This window comes from Aptenodytes patagonicus, chromosome 4, assembly GCF_965638725.1.
Source record: "Aptenodytes patagonicus chromosome 4, bAptPat1.pri.cur, whole genome shotgun sequence".
Lineage (NCBI taxonomy): Eukaryota > Metazoa > Chordata > Aves > Sphenisciformes > Spheniscidae > Aptenodytes > Aptenodytes patagonicus.
This window is the reverse complement of record NC_134952.1, coordinates 18,674,924-18,690,337: the sequence shown is the minus strand read 5'-3', so window position 1 is coordinate 18,690,337 and position 15,414 is coordinate 18,674,924. Positions and strand designations below refer to the sequence as shown.

Here is a 15,414-nt window from a genome sequence, read left to right as displayed (position 1 = left end):
AGTAAAAAAAATTTCTGAAAGGAAGCAACACATAGACACTAGTGCAAACTCAGTTTCTTACTTGTGTAGGAAGTGGTGAAAGTTACTTTGCAAACTATAGTACTACATTGTACTAGTGTACGCTACTTGAACCCTAACGTATATTCTGTCCTTCATTTTCTTCTCAGACAGGGTTGATGTCAAGTCCAAAATTACCACATTCCTCCCCTACCCCAATCAATTCTCCATACATTATGCAGAACACTATTTTGCACAGAGAATCAGGAGCCTATACTCAATTTGCTTCTTTTAAGAGGTTTTCCAATATAAACAGAGCTAGGACAAGCTCTTTGTTTAGTTGGGTTTTGGCATTTTTTTGTGGTTTTGTTTTTTTTTTTTTTTTTTTGCTAAGAAGAGAAGAGAGAAACTAAGGCAGTTTTCTGGAAGCTTCTGTATTCCTTACTATTTCAACAAAAAGGATATTTTTATAAATAACTGGTCACTACTTTTATTAATTCTGCCTATGGCATTAAAAAAAAGTGTGAAAAACAAAGCAAAAGCCAGGAAACTACAGGCTGGGCAGCTTCACCTCGATGCCAGGGAAGATGATAGAGCAAAACAGAAGCTATTTCTAGACACAGTAAGGACAAGATGATGACTGGGAGTAGTCAGCATGGATATACGACTGGCAAAATCATGCCTGACCAGCCTGATAGCCTCCTATAGTGAATAAGGAACTTGGCAGATGAGGGGAAGGCAGTGGATGTTGCTTATCTTGACTTCAGTGAAGCTTCTGACACTGTCTCTCATAACAGTTGCCCTCACAGACAAACTGATGGAAGTACAGGCTACAAAAGCAGATGGTGAGGTGGACTGAAAATTGTCTGAAGTGCCAAGTTCAAAGGGCTGTGATCAGTGGCACAAAGTCCAGCCGGAGAACAGTCACTAGCGGTGTACCCCAGCAGTCAGTACTGGAGCCAGTATGGTTCAACATCTTCATCCACAACCTGGAAGATGGGACGGAGTGCACCTTCAGCATGTTTGCAGATGATACAAAACTGCAAGGAATGACTGATGCACCAGGTGTGTGTGCTGCTGGTCAGAGGAACCTGGACAGGCTGAAGAATCGGTCAAAAAGGAACCTCATGAAGCTCAACAAAAGGGAAATGCAAAGTCCTGGACCAGCATGCACCAGCACACAGTAGAGAACCACCAGTTGGAAATCAGCTTTACAGAGAAAGGCCTGTGGTCCTGGTGAACAAGAAATTAAACTGGAGCCAGCAATGTGCCCTTGCAGCAAAGGCCAACAGCATCCTGGGCTGTATTAGGAAGAGTGTTGCCAGCAGGTCAAGGCAGGTGATCCTTCCCCTCTACTCAGCACTGGTCAGACATCTGGAGAGCTGTGCCCAGTGCTGGACTCCCCACTACAAGAGAGACATGGACATATGTGGCAGGTACACCTGCCCTGACAAAGACTGGGGGCATTAAGACCGCTGAGTCCTCACTTTTTGCGCCCTTAATTTCATGCCTTTAAGGTGAAAAGTGCTGACCATCAGGTACACACCTTGGGGCAGTGATTACATCATGTATACACCTCGGGTGAGGAGTAAGGAAGTCAAGGCCCTCAGCCAATCAGAACTGACCACAGGTCAGATTCGACCAGGGTACAAATGGAGCCCCACCGGAGGGCAAGGGGAGCCGGTCCTCCTCGGAGCAGTGGGTCTGCAGTCAGGGACTCTACCCTTGGGTCAGGATGCCGCCCAAGGAAACTCCTCAAGGTTGAGAGCCCTCATCTTATAGGTGAGTGATTGTGCACATTTTGGATCCTCATTTCTAAAGCTGGCTGTGCAGTATTAATTCCTTGTACACCATCCTGAACCTGTGGTTTACTGATGTTGTCGGAGTGTTGACACCTCATTTATAGTTAGTTTTCTCTTAAACAATTTTGGTTAAAATAAAGTTTATTTTTTAATTTATCACCTGCCTAATTTGATTTCATGAGCCTCCGTGACAACATACTGGAGCAAGTCCAGAGAAGGGCTGTGAAGATGATTAAGCAGACAGATTTAAGCACCTGTCACAGCAGGAGAGGTTGAGAGAGCTGGGACTGTTTTAGCATGGGGAGGAGAAGGCTCAGAAGGATCTCAATGTATATTTATACACATGACGTATTTATAAGTGACACACTTCCCTCCCAGGTAAGGAAGACTGAGCCAGACTCTTCTCAGGGGTGCAAGTGAAAGCACAAGAGGCAGTGGGCACAAATCAAAATACAGGAAATTACATTTAAACGTAAGGAAAGTCTTTGACTGTGAGGGTGGTCAAACACTGAAGAGGTTGCCCAGAGAGGCTGTAGATTCTCCATCATAGGAGACATTCAAAACCCGACTGGAAACAGCCCTCAGCCACCTGCTCTGATCGACCTTGCGTTAATCAGTGGCGTGGGACTAGACAATCTACAGAGGCTCCTTCAAACCTCCACAATCCTGTGAGGCTAATTCATTGGATTTTATTCTGTAAAGTATACCACAAAGAAGGAAACAGAAGTTATAAAACCTCCATAACGTAATATAGGATCAAGTATCAGATGAAGCAAGGATGATCTTTGACAACACCTGGGATTACTTCCAAGAAAAAAAAAAAGGCAAAGAGAGGGGAGGGGAAGTTGATCTATTAGATGGAATTTAGCTAGAGTTTGGACAGATTGTTTAGAAAAGCAAGAAGGACCTGCAGAGAGTCTAGATAGGCTTGTAACTGTCTTTCTGGCACCGCGTTACCACAGTAAGTCTTCATTCAAGTATTTTTCTGTAGCACCTGTACAGGCATCCTGCCAAACTAAAGTCAGAAAGGCTGGTGTGTCTGAAAAAAAATTAAGGGAGACTTTGCCACATTGTATTTGATTATCGGTCTAGACTATTATTAAAGACAAGCCAGCACAATGCACTACATACTATGAAGGAAAATAAAACATTTCTTCTGATGAAGTTTCAACCAGACTCTTCAGAGTAAATGAGGTAATATAACAAGTACGAGTCACTGAAGTGGCAGCCATGCAGCCAGATCCCTCATACATTTTGGAGTTTAACTGTAAAATTCCAGATAGAACTGTGGCTTCTGCAGTTAAAGTAAGGAGCATCTTAGATGTTCTTTGAAATATGCTATATTAAAATGTAATGACAACTCAATTTTCACCTGTGGCCATCTAACATTAAATCTGTTTTTTAAAATATTGCAACAGATAAATATGATTTTTACAGAGTAAAACTAAAATGTATAGCTTTAAGTTTAGTATAAGTGCTCCATAGCATCAATTTAAAATAGCTTCAGAACACAAAACACCATTTGAAACAAAAACATTGACACACAGTTCTGTAGAATCAGATTTGGTTTCAACATTTTGCAACAGTGCAAATTACCCATTTCAGAGGAAGCAAGAAAGAAGAGCATCCAGCAAACAATGTCACAAAGGATGAGCACAAAACAGATGTGGGAAAAATAAACAGCCTTCCTGCCCTGGAATTTGTAAAAAGGTCTGCAAAGAGCAAACAGGACTTCTCACTGCAATTTGACTTCTAGACCTATAAAAGGAGTCCCATGAGAAAACACACTCAGATGAATAAAATATACTAAAAATAATAGCAAACATTCACAAGGCTTTTTAAGTCCAAGAGCGATGTTGTTCTTTTAAGTTTTATCAAACATTTTGTAGTATTCTGCAATCAAAATGTAGCTGTAATCTTATTTCTTAAATTCCATTAGAAGACTGCATCTTTTTAAATGCTGTCTTCAAAGACAGCCTTTGTCTATTTCTGATTTAAAAGACATTTTTAGAGAAGATATTTGAAGTTGCTTTGACAAAAGTCTGCTAATACAGAATAATTACTGTAGTATTTTTTATTATTTTTTTAAACTATAAATACAGGTGCCCCAGTACAGTTCAAGTAAGATGGTCTCACATTCCTTTGGTAAGTGATTAGCACCGCAGGCTTCGTGGTCTCCTTCTTGTTCTAAGATGAGGAATGTGCTATGCATTGCCCTTAAACTATGTAGGATTAGCTAAGAGAAGGATTTTTCACATCTGTGATTAACAAGGAATAACTGTTCACCTCCTTCAGGGCTGTTCAAAAACATATTCTCTACCTGAACTCATTATTCTCCTGCTACCTATCACACATGCGTGAAGGTATTAACCCTTCAAAGGCTCATATATTCCAACTAAAGCCAGACAGGTGATTAAGTATCAATGCTTTAAGGGGGGGGAAATCAAAACATCAAACAGCCTTAAAAAACAAGCACATACATTAGCACCTCAGGTTGTAGGCAGTCCAACCTAGACCTTCCTGGCTGCAATAGTCAGAAACTGTTCAGAATGCACCCCAACTGAAAAATTAATTTTCAGGCTTCAGTAATGAACTTGCAAACAAAAATGAAGACTAGGATTCAGGGAGAAAAGAAATTGAAGACTAACTTCTAGCTAAAGAGCTACAAACTCATTCTAAGAGCTCAATACAACTTCCACACTACATAATACAAGGTCTTACCGCCAAAAAAGCTGCTTTCATTGAGACTACATATAGTCAAGCACTACAAGATGAAATATCACTCATTTATTGGTTGTTCTTTTAGCTATGATAGTGATACAAATGATTCCTGGAACAGCAGCGGTGACTCCACTGCTAACATAGCGTTTTTCACCAGGGGTCCTAAAATTGCACATTAGCCTTTAAACTTCACATCTAAGCCTCTATAAATTGGAAAAAAAAAACAGATTTTGCTTCAGTTAAAACTGCAAAACTGCACCATAAAAATAGACAACATTTGGCTTTTTTTCCAGAAGTCCCTGCTCCTGAACTTTGATCATGTAGCTCTGTAGAAGTGAAATCTGGGGTTTTTAACACTTCTTTCCTGCAACTGAAAGGGCTATATTCTACCAGAGATTCAAAACCCAGAAAGAAAAAGTTCAGACCAAACCTGATTATTCTGGGATTAATTTATTGATGCAGCTCACATTTAAAGAATCATAGAAAATGCTGCTATTCCTCTTTTTAAAGTTACTATTTTCCCTCTTGGAATTTACATTTCATGGATAGAGCTAGTCAAATAACTGGAATAAAACTGCAATCTAATGCCACACATCAATACATAACAAAAAGTTAGCACATAGGTTTATTTTAATCTCTGGAAAGCATGTTTTATCCCATCAGTGATACAGTAAGTCTGCACCCTAAGAAAGAGCATACACATATATGTACACATACACATAGTGTATGTTCCTAGACTAGACAAAAAGAGCAGTACTAGTTTAGCTAGTCTATTTTGCAACAGCTGCTAATTCCCTTGATAATTGCCCAGGCCTGGTAGGCAGTATTGCCCAAGACAAGCTGTATTTGTTTTTATCCTAGATGGAACACTTTATTTCTTAGTCCATCCTGCTATGCATGCCTTTGTAGGATGAGATGCTCTGTAAAACACCATACATTCAGAGATCATGGTAATTCGTAAGTGAGTTTCAGTTTTATAATTTCAGAACCTGCTAATACAGCTTAATAGTTTACCCCATTTATCAGACTAGGTTAGAGCCCAAACAGGTAACTCTTATCATGTAATATGTGAAATACAGCTAAAAACCACTTTATTATACTGAATTCCATTTAATATCTTTGACAAGATTGACTCCTATGTATTGAGGTTATAATTAAGCCCTTGCTGCAGAAGCTGCAAACATAGCAGTTTCACATATAGATTTATATCCAGAAAAGAAATCCAAGTAGTACTTCAGTTTGTTTACTAAGTAGAAAAAACTTTTCCTTGAAGCTATGTAGTTGAAATATACTTTTCCTTCTGTGCTGTGACGCATCTGTAAGTTTCAAATTGTTCATCCACATGAACAAAACTTTAATAATTTTCAGTACTACTCAGTCAAATACTCATGTACACTCCTAAGTAAATGCTCTCTTCATCTTAAGTTTTAATAACTTGTTTTAATGTACTTGTGGAGATGGAGCCCCAATAAATAGCAAGTACAGACAATTCCTCTGTTTTTTTAAGAATTGTGTTGTAAAAATTTAGAAAAATGCATGAACTGTAACAAAACATTTAATTCTTGAAATATTTCTTTCTCCATCGTTCAGTAATACATTGTAAGAAGCGTGAAAATACAACAGATAGCTTTTAAACTGAAAGCTATTTCAAGTACCAACTTGAAGTTCAACCCTTACAGCATTCTTTTCTTGAACTCGGGATTTCAGCTTACTCACACCATGTAGCTCAGGGGAGATGGTTTTTGGGGAGGTATGGGGGGGGGGTGGTGTAAATATTTAGCTCAGATACTAACTCAGAAGTTGCAGTGTTCTAGAGCCCATGAGTGTAACATTTTACCTCCACACTAGTCTTCAGCAGAAATAGGTTTCATGGGGTTTGGGTTTTTTTTTTTTGTTAGTTTGGTTTTTTTAAGTCTACACAGATAGCTCTTTAGAAGTATTAAGATAATAAATGGGCATTTTAGAAATAAATTCTATTAATTCAAGTATCAAAAGTGGAGGGGCTTGGCCTGGAAAACTTTTTAGGCCACACAAGTAACCTTTCTCACAAGAGTAATCAGTGGGACTACTAATGCAAACCAAGTTATTCACGTGGTAAGTGTCTGCAGAAACAGACTCCAAATTAGCATTTTAGGGGCATACTGCTGCCTCAATGGATTATTCACAAATACAGGAAGAAAAATGTGGGTAGTTTTCAAACGACTGCTGTAAACTCTTCCTATCCTGACATATTTTGGATGTTTAGCATAGTCTTAGAATGATCATAGCTGGCAACTCAACTACTAGACATAGAAAAATCATTAGGAAAAATTATGATTAAAACCAATGTTCCTATTAGCCAAAAAACATTTTTCGTAAACAAAAAGGTAACTGCTCTGCTACATAAGCAAGTGAAGAGTATATTTAGCCCTCAAAACCTGACTACATTGTATTTCTGGAGTACAAAGAACTGTAAGGAAATTTTAGACTTAAGTAGCTTATGATAGAACTGGTTCAACAGTCTATAGCAGCTGTATTCAACGAAATTTTATACTTCCCTCCAAATGACAATAGCTTATAAAAATACTGGGATACTTTGAGCAGTAGCAGCAACACCACAGAAGGTGACCTTGTGGATAACACTTGACTAAGTCATTTTCTTTTTAGAAGTCATTTTTAAAGCTGTCTAATAATAGTGTTAGTTTTCAGAAAGTGGAGATTTTCAGTTTATCGTCATCTTTTTTTCTTAAGAGACTATTACAAACTATTACAAACATCACACCCAAGATGACAGCTTTATAAAGAAAGAAGAAACAAGTATTTAATTTCACATTCTCATAAGGAATAATTTCAAAAGGTTTTGTCTCCCATAATAAGCAGTGGTCTCTGGACATTCTTAAATGTTGTGGAAACTCTCTACACCTTGACCCTTTGTGCCTTCCTGCCGTGAAGCATACTGAAACCCACCACTGATACATTACTGTGGTCTGTGTAAGAGGTTCAGACAACGTAACAGGTCATATCCCAATCCTCTCCTTATGGGACCTGCCATGTACTGAACAGACATGTACTCTTTAGAGGCCCTACTCATAGGAACATGGGCTCATAATACATGTTACTAGTTGCCACAGAAAGTCTTGCAGATGTTAAATACAGGACAGCCAATATCGTAATGAATCCAAGAGTTTTTGACACTGCTTCAGGATGTACACAAAGATATAAGCTGTCCCACTGATTGAAAAACAGGCTGTGCATATTGAAGTTCAAAGAGGGTTGTTTCAGCAGACAGAGCATCTACACAACACAACAGACCATGTGATTCAGCCATTCAAGATACAGGCTGTAAAGAAAGACATATTCAGGGCAGACTTACTAGCTCAGGCAGCGTTGTACGGAATTGGTTTGGTCTGGAGCTAGTACCCCCTTAAGAGCTGAGCCTTCAGACAAGACTGCCGGAGATTATAACTAAGTGAACGCTGCAGTGTATACCCATTTATTTGACTGAAGACTTCTCAGAGAAGTATCCAACTAAAAGGCAAAATCACCTTCAGCTTCACCAGGGTCTCTCCAGCAACTAAAGTTTCCACAAACCTAAAAACTAGCTGATTAAGTTGCTAGTTTCCATCTTGTTTTCCCTCCCAGTTGTTATGTAGTAGGCACTACTATATGATCATTTATTCCTAAATGAACATTTTTACTTTAAAATTACAGCAGGGCTGCTGTAGTAACAATTACTTGTTATGGCAGTATTTATTGTGGTTTTGGTTTCCACTGCACTTCTACAATTACACTGGTGTGACACAAATTCCTGTTATGGAGCATACTAGGTCTAAATACTACTACATATATCCAGTGTACTCAAGATTTGTTGTTGCTTAACTAAACTATAGGACAAACATTTCTATCCACTTGAGAGAGGTATACATAGATTTAATCATATCTTAAGTACTTTTCTTCTGAAGAGAGGTTGAGAGTTTCTTCTCTCAGAGATTAATTTTGCAAAGTGCTTCAGGTCTTCAAATCCCACTTCCCTTAGAGGGAGTTGAGGATATTCAGCATTTTGCATGATCAGATCTACAAATGAGTATTCACAAGTAAATCACTGACCAACTAAACAGTTCCTTGGAAATCAGGGTAACTGGTCTAAAAAGAAATGATTTTGTAACTGAAATTCCAGTTCAAAAACAAAAAAACAAAAGCACCACTTAACCTAGAGAGATAGATTTATTTTTTTCCCAGAGGGAAACTACTGTGAAAGTCTGTTCTTCACATTAAAGAGAGTACTGAACTACAGGAAACATATTTTAAAATTCAGCCTGTATACGCTAGCACAAGATTTTCCAACATAAGAAATATTACATGTAAACAATCTTATAAACCGAACTGAGTTCACTTAAGTTGCAGTAAGGTTCACTTATACCTTCCATTGGCATGCTAGAACGACTGCATCAGGTATTCTTTGACAGTAGCTTGGCACATTACACTTACAGTGGAAATGTGACATCCTACACTTACACGCTGAAAAAACCTGAAAAGCTTTAAAGTGCTTGCTATTTAATGTATAAAAGAAAATACTTGAAGGAAGTATCCACAAGTTTCCTGAGAAATCGTTTTGAATTTCAGAATCCCAAGATGAATTGGCTGTCAGATAACAATGCGCCTTCATCAGATGGACTTGGCAGTTGTAAACAAGAGGAATTTTCTCAGCTTTTCCTCACAAATATGAAATATTTGCTCTTAGCCAACAGCTGGGGCAGTTTAAAGACATCCTGCATATATATTCAAATTACAGTCACCCACACACCTAACACTGACTGAATTCCAGCAAATTAAAGAAACTCTGACAAGTACTGGGAACAGATGCAAAATAATTCTGAAGACAAAACAGAATCTAACTTTGTAGATCTAAATGACTAAACTTTCAAATGTCATAGTTTGCCTGCTGAAGAGGCAACAAAAATAACCCACAAAAGTAGCCACAATTACCAGAATTTCTCTTCAGAACTAGTATCTTATATAACTGGAAAATATCTACTGTTTTCCAAAGATTTTACAGATTTCTCAAGAGAGAATCAAAAAAATGAAATGGCAAAATGTGAACACTATAGACAAACAAGTTTTAACTAGTAAAGTGGGTTGTTTTTTTTTTTAGTATTACAATTCTGTACTTCAGAAATCCTACAATTAAATGCCTCAAAATTATGACATAAGTTAAAATAATTTTTGAAACATTGTTAACAAATCACATAGCAGGATCTTGCTTCAAGATAATCAAGAAATAAAGTTGACTATATAATGTTTTAAAACTTAGGAAGTATTTGGTATCTCGGTGTCAAACCACATTCACAGTGAAAGCATGGATCTTAATATTTATTAATGTTTCATGTATGTGTACTTACTTTTGCAATATCAGCTAGACTGCTGTTTAATTTTTTAGCTAGACCCTAATAAACCAAATTTGGGAATGTGTATATATTATTCCAATATACCCCTCAGCAGGAGAAGCTGTACTAAACTGCTATACTTTGTACAAAGTTTAAAACACATTGTAAGAAAGCATTTCATTAAGTCTGTTTTAATATGACTTTGAAAAAATCTGACTATGCATTTTTAAAGAACAATCAATGTCATTAAAATTTATTCAAAAAAGGTTGCACTATATAATGACACTTTCAATTTTTAGGTCAAAAAAGTTACTTTGGTTTATTTGAAAAAAAAAAAAAGAGACGTAATGATCTCAAGTACATGATATTTCAACTATTATAGAAATATCATAATTACACTGGTGGTTACTAAGTCTCTCGAATAGCTTTGTCTATATGACCAACCAAACCATAATGGTTTGTGGTTTCTTTGTTTTAAACACACAGCAGCTGTGGATACAGAGCACAACTATAATAAGACAAACAGAATGCTTAGGCCAATGTTGCTTTTCAACAGAGTAAAGTAGAAATACCTTTATGAAGTTAAAGCAGCAGCAAATGAAAAACTAAACAAGACCTCAGAAGCAGGCTTAAAGAAAAGGTGATATAATGAAAATGCAGCAACTAAGATGCCTGATAACGAAGACACTACTGTAAAGTTCTGCATGAACATTACATTAATACAGTGGCTTTCATAGACTTTCCTAGCTCCAAACTGAAACTATATCCAACAATCAGCATCTTGCCTTTAACAAGTCAGATGTCATAAGTTTTTAAAAACATTTGCATTTGAAGACATGCAGCAAAATAAGAAAGCACATACTGAAAATTAAGCAGCTATTATAAAAAGCTAAACTGGTTTGGGAATTATTCATTTTCTATGTCCTACTGCAACCAAGCAGGTGTTTGCACTTCAACTCCACCAGACAAGATCCTCTCATCCCCACGGTACTCAATCTTTTTTTTTTTAAAGTCCAAACCCAACTAATGTTTGAAAGCTAACAGTTCATATTTTTTCTAAGCCTTTGTAAAAGCTTTAATCATACAAAAACCGGAGAATTCATTTACTGCTTTCCTACTATGTAACAAGACAACACGTTATAACTAGCAGTTACTTCCAATAAGACATTGTATAAAACATCCAACATCTCCAAGACTAACATCTAACACTGTACCTCAGAGAACAGGCTTTTTTAGGTGTATTCATGTTTGAAAACATCCCTGTGTATTCAAGGGAAAATATTTGATAGTATTCAAGCTATTTCCTACAAGACAATTGCAGTTTACACTTCAAATCTGGACTGCTCATGAAAGCTTCCCCCAGCCTGAGTCCCATACATACTGCTTGAGAATTTCTTATTTCTCTTGTGTCTCAACAACGATAAATGTCCCAAGTTTAAAAAAATAATTTAAAAAAAAATCAGAGGCCCGAGTAGCTTAACACACAACTGATTTGATAAAAAAAATTCATACATTTAGAATTAAAAATACTTACAGCCTCTCCAGTTCTTTTAAATCCTGGAATGCTCCTCTCTCGATAGTACTAATCTTGTTCTCCATGAGCTGACTGAAATATAGAAAATTTTATGCATAAGTTTTAATAGCTCTGCAATAACTTGTTGCATTAACAGTGGTGGTCATTTAAAGGCAACCACATATTCATTAAAACAGTACAACAGTTATTCTAGAGTAACACCTACTTCAACCTTCTGGACCCCTGTCATCAACACTTTACATGGGCTCGTACACCCAAAAGGGGAAAAATAATCCTCAGTAAAAGAAATACAAATAGATATTACATTTGCTTATTTACTTTAAGAGTCCCAAGTTAAAAGTTACACATATGCATACATGCTGTGCGCACACACGCACATACATCATTGTTCTTCGGCAAGTTATAAGACTACAGTTGAACAGTATGAAGGTGGTATTAGTCTCACATGAGAATATCAAAATAAAAATACTGAACTGTTGTTTTGGGAAAAAACATCAGTGAAAGATTGTACAGAAACTGTAATCGTAACAGTAGTTTTGTAAAAAAATTAAAAATTACTACAACATGATACTCTGTTTCAGAAAGAAACAGAAAAGGATTTTATATGACTACTTGCTCAAATTAAATAGTCTTAACAAATAAGCTAAGTAAATTCTGTAGTATTTTAAACTTGGTATGTTAGATTTTTCAAAAAAAAAAAAACCAACAAAATCCCACAGAATTTTAAAAGCTTCCTAATGCTTGAAACAAAAGCATTTACAAAAAAACCCAAACCAAATCATTCCTTCCTCAAATTCACTGTTAAAGTGTTTCCTTTTTGCCCAGAAACTATAGAAAAGCAACAACCATCACCTGGGACTTGCTTTTAAATTCAGTAAAGGAATAACTTTTCTCCTTAATGAATTCCCTTATACTTCAGGTTGAGAGTACCCATTTCAGTGTGAACTATAAATTTCCTAACCTTAAACTGAAGTCACTCCAACAGTTATTTAACAAATTTTAGCAACTCTTACTTGTAAGCTACATGCCAAATTAAATCCTCAAGTTCTCATAACCTTAAGGAGAGATTAAAAAATTTTCAACAAATGATGTTTAAGGCAATTGCTAACTTATTCATATCAGTGTATAACACATGGGGGAGGGGCTGCAAGTTCAGCTGCAGTAGCACAATAGTTAAAAAGTGATAACCCATCCAGCTTATAAACTGAAAGATAACCAGTTCAATGGTTTTTATAACAAACTGTAGCATCAGTCCTAAAAGGTATCAGTGATAGAGAAAACTTACAGAACTCGAAGGTGCCTTAGACCAGCAAAGTCAGTCTTGGTGATTCTTGTGATGTTATTTCCATTAAGATCCCTAAGAAGAATAATTTATAAGCAGCAAAATTAAAACATTCAGAAGTTACTTTTAAATTGTTTTGTTTGTTTTCACGGGCACAGCATTTTCAGAAATTAGGAGACGTAAGTGAACCCAACGAATCATTCCTACAACTAACACTGTGTGAGTTCCCGATTTCCAAGTGACTGAACGAAGGTTTATCTTGAAAGTAGTCGTTTCAAACTTTGTAATAAGAGACCTTTACAAAGTCAGTTCTGCCTGCCATTATAAAGCTCACATTTACCTTTAAGAATACAGAAGAGTCAAAACCTGTCTCAACGTGGTTATAACTGCATTTAGAGAACCACTACAGCTACTGTATATATGCTGCAGTATTTGTTTGACTGTTACAAAAACTAAGTAAGTGACTGAAATCAAGACAATTTTCACCATTTTAAAGCAACTTCCAGCTTTTGTAGTATTGCTAAAGGCAGACGAGGGCTTAACTTCCCATAGCAAACATTAGCTTTCAAACAAGCATAAGGTTGTTGGAGGGTATGCGATGGGAAACATGATTTTATGAAAACTAAACACTTCACTTGCTACACAGGAAGCTATACCAACTGCAGAATGCAAAGCGCGTTCAGAAGCAACAGAAAACTGTATTTAGGCCCTAGCATTTCTGTTCATACTTCAACACTACTTTCTCTTCTGGAGTTATATGCCCCTTTTTCATAACATTTTGGGGTCACGATATAAACTTCCCTCAATTCCAACAGCTACAAATAAAACCAGACTTCGCAATTCCTGAGGTAAGCCATTAGGAAGTGGTATTACATGGAAACTACCCTAACAATTACAGCTCATTCTCAAGGTAGTTAGGAAAGAAAAAAAAAATCTTTTTTGGTGTTTATACCACATGTGGCCAAAACACCACTGTAAAGAAACCACACAAGTCTCGGCAGAAATGTGTCCCCGATACTCTTCCCGAGTGAAATTCATCACTCGAGACGTGTGTTCATATGCCAACATTTAAATGACTTGAGAGTAAGAAATAATGTGCTCACCTCTTCCACTCCTCAGACCCTCCTGGAAGGCAGCCTGATATGATAAATAACCGACCACATGCTTGCTCTCTCTCAAGACTTAGAAAATACCCTAGCCGGAGGGTACACGTATGGTCTCAAAAAGCGGATGGGGGAGGAGGGATCACAGTTAAGACACAACTTAGTGCCGTGCGAGTGGGAAAGAGGCTAAAACACCCCAGCGTGCCCTCGCCCAAAGGCAGATGCCTGCTTGCGCCGGGGCAGAACCCCGCTGGGCTCCAGCTTCACGCCAGGGCAGCGGGCGGCAGCGCGCCCCCGCCCGCCTCCCGGCGCCGAGCCACCGCGGCAGCCCGCGGCCGGCGGGGCAGGAGTGAGCGATGCGCGCCCGCGGAGCTCCGCCGCCCGCCCCGGGGCCTGCCTGCGCCCGCGGAGCGCGGCGGGGCGCCGCGGCCCGGGTCTTCCCCCGCGCCTCGGGGAAAGAAAGCCGCAATAGCGAAGTTTGCCGGGAAATGGGCGCCGGCGGGGGGAGAGGCCGCTGCGCCGCCGCCTCGGGGCGCCCCCCGGGCCGCGGTGGTGCCCGCCCCGCCGCCGCTCCCCGCGGCGGCGGCGGGAACCGTGCTCCTCACCGCGGCTTCCCGGGATGAAAGGCAGCGGCTGGGAGCAGCGTCCACCTCTCCCGTGTCTCCGCGCATCGCCGTGAAACGGGCACCGCCAGCAGCAGGGGAAGGGAACGAAAACCCCCCAAAGGGCGTCGGGACCCCAAACCGGGCTGATTCCGGGGGGCCACCTCTGCCCCGCCGGCCGGCGCGAGCCCTGACGGGCGCCGGGGGCCGAGGGGCGCTCGCCGCCGCCCCGGCCGGGTTACTTACAGCCTCTCGGTGTTGCGGGGGATGTTCCTCGGGACGCCGCGCAGCGCCAGCCCGTGACAGTCCACGGTGCTCCCCGAGCAGGAGCACTGCGCCGGGCACGGCTGCGGCGCCACCTCGCCCGCCATCGCCAGCAGCAGCCCCAGGGACAGGGTGAGCTTCCCCCAGCCGCACATCATCACCGCCCGCTGCCGCCCGGCCGGGGCCCGCCGGCCTCGGCCCCGGGGAGGCGCGGGGCGCGCCGCCCTCCTCCTCGCCGCGGGGAGCGCTCGGGCAACTTTCAGGGTGCGGAGAAAGCGAAGTCCTTTCTATCCGAAGCTGAGACAAGAAAATAACCCCGGCAAAGTGAGGTGGGTGGCACCGATCCGCGGCTGAAGGCAGCCTCGCTGGGAGGGGGGGGCCGGGCCCGGGCCCTCCCTCGCAAGCCCGTCGGGTGGCGGGGAGAGGCGGCACTTGGGTCTCGTCTTCACACGCTCCCTGCGAAGGCGAAGCAAACCCACGGGCTCAGGGTACGGCGGTGTTGGGCTGGCTCCTTATCTTCGTCCTCGCCCCTTTCAAAGCCGTGACTCCGCTCTGAGCCCCCGGCTAGAGGCCGCGGAGCCCCGTCCGCCCAAGCGGCGCGCTTCCTGCGCGGCGGCCCGCGCAGTGCAGCAGCCGCTCCCACGCGCGTCCCCCGCCGCGGGCCGCTCACAGCCCCACGGGGGGCGGCGGCGGGGCTGACACCGCGCACACACCGCCCTGCCAGAGGCGCCTCAGCAAATCATACC

At 40.6% G+C, this 15,414-nt stretch overlaps 1 protein-coding gene across 5 annotated transcripts in view; it reads right to left on the bottom strand.

Moving 5' to 3' along the window:
- The window catches only part of SLIT2 (slit guidance ligand 2), a 275,349-nt gene extending 260,523 nt beyond the window's left edge, over positions 1-14,826 (bottom strand). For all 5 annotated transcript variants that reach the window (XM_076336013.1, XM_076336014.1, XM_076336015.1 and 2 more), the window contains exons 1-3: positions 14,651-14,826; positions 12,703-12,774; positions 11,418-11,489 (exon numbers count right to left, since the gene is read on the bottom strand). In XM_076336013.1, the coding sequence (XP_076192128.1) occupies positions 11,418-11,489; positions 12,703-12,774; positions 14,651-14,826 (320 nt within the window). The remainder of the gene's footprint in view (positions 1-11,417; positions 11,490-12,702; positions 12,775-14,650) is intronic.
- Between the last annotated feature and the right edge of the window lie 588 nt (positions 14,827-15,414).